This window comes from Oncorhynchus kisutch, linkage group LG15 (assembly GCF_002021735.2).
Source record: "Oncorhynchus kisutch isolate 150728-3 linkage group LG15, Okis_V2, whole genome shotgun sequence".
In the NCBI taxonomy this organism is placed as follows: domain Eukaryota; kingdom Metazoa; phylum Chordata; class Actinopteri; order Salmoniformes; family Salmonidae; genus Oncorhynchus; species Oncorhynchus kisutch.
Window position 1 is genome coordinate 68635785 of NC_034188.2, and position 6594 is coordinate 68642378.

At 41.8% G+C, this 6594-nt stretch overlaps 1 protein-coding gene across 2 annotated transcripts; it reads left to right on the forward strand.

Moving 5' to 3' along the window:
* On the forward strand, positions 1–6436 carry LOC109905785 (cilia- and flagella-associated protein 45). Of its 2 annotated transcripts, none has more exons than XM_031790997.1 (10): positions 1–41; positions 2137–2249; positions 2406–2548; positions 2783–2927; positions 3105–3275; positions 3471–3649; positions 3745–3865; positions 4095–4210; positions 5690–5819; positions 6188–6436. In XM_031790997.1, the coding sequence occupies exons 3-10, from the start codon at positions 2472–2474 to the stop codon at positions 6218–6220; spliced, it is 972 nt and encodes a 323-aa protein (XP_031646857.1). In that variant the 5' UTR covers positions 1–41; positions 2137–2249; positions 2406–2471; the 3' UTR covers positions 6221–6436. The 2 variants fall into 2 exon arrangements, with proteins under 2 accessions (XP_031646857.1, XP_020358975.1); XM_020503386.2 differs by having other exon boundaries at positions 5736–5819.
* Positions 6437–6594: the final 158 nt, after the last annotated feature.

Sequence of the window (6594 nt, forward strand, 5' to 3'; positions counted from 1 at the left end):
TTTCAGTTGATGAGAGTGGACGATTTTTGAAGATCATCATGGTAAGTGGAATCAGAGAGGCCCACAATCTTGCATGACCTAACAATTACATACACTACCCGTCAAAAGTTTTAGAACACCTACTCATTCAAGGGTTTTTCTTTCTTTCTTTTTTACTATTTTCTACATTGTACAATAATAGTGAAGACATCAAAACTATGAAAAACACATATGGAATCATGTAGTAACCAAAAAAGTGTTAAACAAATCAAAATACATTTATATTTGAGATTCTTCAAATAGCCACCATTTGCCTTGATGGCAGCTTTGCACACTCTTGGCATTCTCTCAACCAGCTTCATGAGGTCGTCACCTGGAAGGCATTTCAATTAACAGGTGTGCTTTGTTAAAAGTACATTTGTGGAATTTCTTTCCTTCTTAATGCGTTATAGCCAACCAGTTGTGTTGTGACAAGGTGGGGGTGGTATACAGAAGATGGCCCTATTTGATTAAAGACCAAGTCCATTTTATGGCAAGATCAGCTCAAATAAGCAAAGTCCATCATTACTTTAAGACATGAAGGTCAGTCAACACGGAAAATTTCAAGAACTTTGAAAGTTTCTTCAAATGCAGTCGCAAAAACCATCAAGCTCTATGATGAAACTGGCTCTCATGAGGACCGCCAGAGGAATGGAAGACCCAGAGTTACCTCTGCAGCAGAGGATAAGTCCATTAGAGTTAACAGCCTCAGAAAATGCAGCTCAAATAAAGGTTTAAGTGACAGACTCATCTCAATATCAACTGTTCAGAGAAGACTGTGTGAATCAGGCTTTCATGGTCGAATTGCTGCAAAGAAACCACTACTAAAGGACACCAATACTTGCTTGTGCCAAGAAACATAAAGAATGGACATTAGACCAGTGGAAATGTGTCCTTTGGTCTGGAGTCCAAATTTGAGATTTTTGCTTCCAACCGCTGTGTCTTTGTGAGACGCGGTGTGGGTGAACGGATGATCTCTGCATGTGTATTTCCCACCGTAAAGCATGGAGGAGGAGGAGTTATGGTGTGGTTGTGCTTTGTTGGTGACACTATCAGTGATTTATTTAGAATTCAAAACACACTTAACCAGCATGGCTGCTACAGCATTCTGCAGTGATACGCCATCCCATCTGGTTTGGGCTTAGTGGGACTATAACTTATTTTTCAACAGCACAATGACCCAACACACCTCCAGGCTGTGTAAGGGCCACAATCCCCCGACCTCAACCACATTGAGATGGTTTGGGATGAGTCTGACTGCAGAGTGAAGGAAAAGCAGCCAACAAGTGCTCAGCATACAGTGGGGCAAAAAAGTATTTAGTCAGCCACCAATTGTGCAAGTTCTCCCACTTAAAAAGATGAGAGAGGCCTGTAATTTTCAGCCCCTAAACATCACTGCTCTAGAGGAGATCTGCATGGAGGAATGGGCCAAAATACCAGCAACAGTGTGTGAAAACCTTGTGAAGACTTACAGAAAACATTTGACCTCTGTCATTGCCAACAAAGGGTATATAACAAAGTATTGAGCTTTTGTTATTGACCAAATACTTATTTTCCACCATAATTTGAAAATAAATTAATAAAAAATCCTACAATGTGATTTTCTGTATTTTTTTTCTACTAATTTTGTCTGTCATAGTTGAAGTGTACCTATGATGAAAATTACAGGCCTCTCTCATCTTTTTAAGTGGGAGAACTTGCACAATTGGTGGCTGACTAAATACTTTTTTGCCCCACTGTATGTGGGACGCCTTCAAGACTGTTGGAAAAGCATTCCAGGTGAAGCTGGTTGAGAGAATGCCAAGAGTGTGCAAAGCTGTCATCAAGGCAAAGGGTGGCTAGTTGAAGAAACTCAAAAATAAAATATATTTAGATTTGTTTAACAATTTTTTGGTGTGTTATTTCATAGTTTTGATGTCTTCACTATTATTGTACAATGTAGAAAATAGTAAAAATAAAGGAAAACCTTTGAATGAGTAGGTGTTCTAAAACTTTTGACCGGTAGTGTACATGACAGTCATATGTAGCTACATGTAGCTAGCAATTATTTGCTCTTCTGTACACACTTTCAATTACTGTGTAACTCTACCAGTACCAACACCGTTGACTTTCTCACAGCCACAGAGTGCAGGGTCTTCATCAAGGCTCTCTGGTAGCTCCCATTCACGTCGCTATCACACTCGTGCCCTCACCTCTCATGTGGATGAGAGCCTCTTGGAACCATAAAACAGGTGGGCCAGCATGTGTCAGCCATCTCTTTGATCTGCATTTCATAAAACACATAACAGTAACCTGTGACAATTGAACTGTGCAAGGTCTGTGTGTGTATGTGTGTTTTTGAGAGATAGAGAATTGGTGGAAATGTATGTTGGATTTTCACACTCAAGGCGCTGTCAGCCTGCGATGTCAAGGATACTGAGAGGGGTGGCCGGTCTGGACCCAGGGGCCAGTCCATGTCTTCTCCAAGTCGGAAAACTCAGAAACCAGACACAGTTCGCATCATCACAAGGGACCTCATCCGAGATCTGAAGCAAGTATCAGTCTATACCTCAATTTCTCATTTAGGTGCAATGTGATCATCAAGTCTAATGCTTTGTGAACATACCAGTACTACACTCGGCAGTGTTTATCACGGTTTACTTATTATAAAAGATAATGCCATCCAGTTCCATAAACCTATATTGCACCAATAAACATATCCCACAATCACATTTTAGAAGTGGTGGTGAATTACAACATAAAAACAATGCTGTCATTTTGCCAGGATCCCAAGTAAGGATCCATCTGGGCTGTCTGTCTTTCTCCACCCAACTGAGATCGAGCGGATCACAACAGCTTCTCGGGTTTCAACCAAGGAAGAGCTGGAGGCCACGCTGGATGCCCAGAGGAGAGAGAGAGAAGCAGCTATGGTGAGAAAGGACAAATGTACCTGATGAATTTGTAAGCAACCTTTCCCTCATGAAAGCTGGGTGACTAACTGGCAGTACAGGGTCCCAGCTACAGCACTAACACCCTTGTGGAGATGTAACAGTAATAAACCAAACTAACTTCTACACTGTTCCAATGTCGCTGTTTTTCCTGACCAGGATGCTGCTGAGGATAGGAAGGCCCATATCTGCCAGGCTGACCTGTCTTGTCAGAAGAACCAGGACCTAAGTGATCTGGAGGCTGAGGCCAAGGAAAGAGCTCAGTACCTGCTGGAAAGGGCCAATGCCATGAGGATGGAGCAGGAGGACGAGGTCAAGAAACTCAATGAGGTACAACAAGAGAATTTCATTGCTCACTTTTCTCTTTACTTTGATACTCTTTGTTATTCGTTTTATCTCAGCTTCAGTCCCAACATCACTGCAATATCACACATTTACCCAGTTATTTTACCCATGCCCTGTCCAGACTCTTCCATCTCTGTGTCCTTGTGTGTGTTGTACATGGTATTTTATTGTTGTGGACAGTTGATCCTGGATGCCCATTGCCACGCGGTGAGGGATGCCCAGATCCTAGAGAGGCAGCAGATCCTGGCTGAGCTGCAGGACGAGGAGAGGCGACTGGATGCCATGATGGAGGTGGACCACAGGAGAGCCCTGGAGGCCCTGGAGCAGATCGACGAGTTGCGCAAACACCAGAGGATCCAGTGGGGAAACACATGCTCACACACACCCACACAATACACAACATCTCTTTTCCATACTGTAACACCTCAGCTGTCTTCCCTGTGTGTGTCTATAGGGGAAATCAGCTGATTATAAATCAGATTGAGGAGCGTCTGGAGGACAGGATGTTGCAGAATGAGATGAAGGGGCATGAAGGCCAGCAGATGCTGGAGAGGATGCAGATGGAGGAGCTGGAAGTATTATTAGCTAGAGACAAGTCTCTTTGTACAGTACACCATTCTTATAGCCAGGCTTATGTATTTCCACTTTGAATTTCAGTTAGAAATTCCTCATTAATTAGCCTGGTCCAAGATCTGTTTGTGCTCTTGCAACTCATGAATATCATTAATGAATGAATCGTAATGCAGTTACTGTAGGCATAATGAATAATAAACAACAGAAGGGTGTGGTGTGTGTGTCTCCCAGGCTCTGGTGAGGAAGAAGGAGGAGCAGCAGCGTCTGCAGGAGATCCTCCGTATCAATGAGGACAGGCTGCTGGCCAAGGAGCGCAAGAAAGAGGATTATGAACATCTTCATAATAGGTATTTGGCCTTCTTGTTTTTGGGACAGAAAGCAGAAGGGCAAAATAGTTGTCTAAGGCTGCATTTATACATGCAGCCTAAGTCTGATCTTTTTCCACAAATTGGTCTTTTGACCAATCAGATCAGCTCTTTTGCCAATAATTGAGTAAAAGATCAGAGTTGGACTGCCTGTGTTAAAAACATCTTATGGCTGGGAGGCAGTATTGAGTAACTTGGATGAATAAGGTGCCCAGAGTAAACTGCCTGCTCCTCAGTCCCAGTTGCTAATATATGCATACTATTAGTATATTTGGATAGAAAACACTCTGAAGTTCCTAAAACTGTTTGAACGATGTTTGTGAGTATAACAGAACATATGGCAGGCAAAAACCTGAGAAAAAATCCAACCAGGATCTGAGGTTGGTCGATTTTCAACTCAGGCCCTATTGAAGTTAAGGTGGGATATTGGTCATCTTGCACTTCCTAAGGCTTCCACGAGATGTCAACCGTCTTTAGAAACTTGTTTGAGGCTTCCACTATGAAGGGGGGATGAATGAGAGGGGAATGAGTCAGAGGTCTGCCAGCAGTCACGCGCTGGTCACGCGCATTTCACATATCTCCCGTTTCTTTGCTTTTCTGAAGACAAAGGAATTCCCCGGTTGGAATATTATTGAATATTTATGTTAAAAACATCATAAAGATTGATTCCATACATCGTTTGACAAGTTTCTACATTCTGTAACGGAACTTTTTGACATTTCGTCTGCAACTAGTGAACGCGCTTCGTGAGTTTTGATTTGTTTACCAAAGGCGCTAACAAAAGTAGCTATTTGGACATAGATGGACATTATCGAACAAATCAAACATTTGTTGTGGAACTGGGATTCCTGGGAGTGCATTCTGATGAAGATCATCAAAGGTAAGTGAATATTTATAATGTTATTTCTGACTTCTGTTGACTCCAAGATGGCGGATATATGTATTTGTTCTCTGAGCGCCTTTCTCAGATTATAGCATGGTTTGCTTTTTTGAAATCTGACACAGCGGTTGCATTAGGGAGAAGTATATCTTTAATTCCATGTATAACCCTTGTATTTTCATCAACATTTATGAGTATTTCTGTAAATTGATGTGGCTCTCTGCAAAATCACTGGATGTTTTTGGAACTACTGAACATAAAGCTCTCAATGTATTTTTTGATAAATATGAACTTTATCAAATAAAACATACATGTATAATATGAAGTCCTATGAGTGTCATCTGATGAAGATCATCAAAGGTTAGTGATTAATTTCTCTCTATTTGTGCTTTTTGTGACTCTTTGGCTGGAAAAATGGCTGTGTTTTTCTGTGAATAGGCACTGACCAAACAATCTTTTGTGGTGCTTTCGCTGTAAAGCCTATTTGAAATCGGACACTGTGGTGGGATTAACAACAAGATGACCTTTAAAATGAGGAAAAGAGGAATTTTAATTATGAGATTTCTGTTGTTTTGAATTTGGCGCCCTGCACTTTCACTGGCTGTTGTCATATCGATCCCTGCGCAGGGACAAAGAGGGAGACCGGCTGGACGAGGAGGCCCGGCATTGCCACATCGACGAGATCAAGGAGAAGCAGCTCAGGGAGCTCAAGTAAGTACAGAGACTGGGTGGGGGCTTAACTATGTATAGGGACTGGGTAGGGACTAACTTTGTACAGGGACTGGGTGGGGACTAGGTATGTACAGGGACTAGGTGGGGATAACTACATATAGGGACTGGGTAGGGAATGCCATTTACTGGGACTGGGTAGGGACTAACTTTGTACAGGGACTGGGTGGGGACTAGGTATGTACAGGGACTGGGTGGGGCTAACTACATATAGGGACTGGGTAGGGAATGCCATTTACTGGGACTGGGAGGGGACTAACTATATACAGGAACAAGGTGGTATGTAGAATTGAGAGGAACAGAGGATAGTCAGGTTTAGTTTTGTAATTGTTTGTTAATTTTACTTGTAGGGCTGCTGGACCACCAGAGAAGTATTGCAATAAAGTGGAGAGAAGGGTCCATGCTCTTCCTGCTCTGGCTCACTAGAACACAAACCCTGATACTAATGAAAGACTTCAACAATGGCGATAAAATGGCACCCCCATCACTTTGACAGGGTAGAATGAAGAAAATGAATTGGTACAGAATAGAAATCTAATGTAGTACATTTATATTAATTATCATGTAATTTCTGAATAAAGAGGACCGTATACATTACATACTATGAACCTTTTATCTTTTACTGTAGGCATGACCTTGATTAAGCAGTGCACATGAACTACTCAACTGACTGAAGGAAAAATACTAATGGATTGCTTATATAGACTGATGTGAAAATGTCAATTCTATTATGACATGTTTTCTTTGTAGGATAAAA

What these genes read in the sequence shown, in the direction of transcription:
- LOC109905785 (XM_031790997.1), top strand. Translation starts at nt 2,472, where the DNA reads ATGTCTTCTCCAAGTCGGAAAACTCAGAAACCAGACACAGTTCGCATC. An exon ending in CGCAAACACCAGAGGATCCA is followed by an intron (nt 3,650 to 3,744) that starts GTGGGGAAACAC and finishes GTGTGTCTATAG; the next exon opens with GGGAAATCAGCTGATTATAA. An exon ending in TGCAGATGGAGGAGCTGGAA is followed by an intron (nt 3,866 to 4,094) that starts GTATTATTAGCT and finishes TGTGTCTCCCAG; the next exon opens with GCTCTGGTGAGGAAGAAGGA.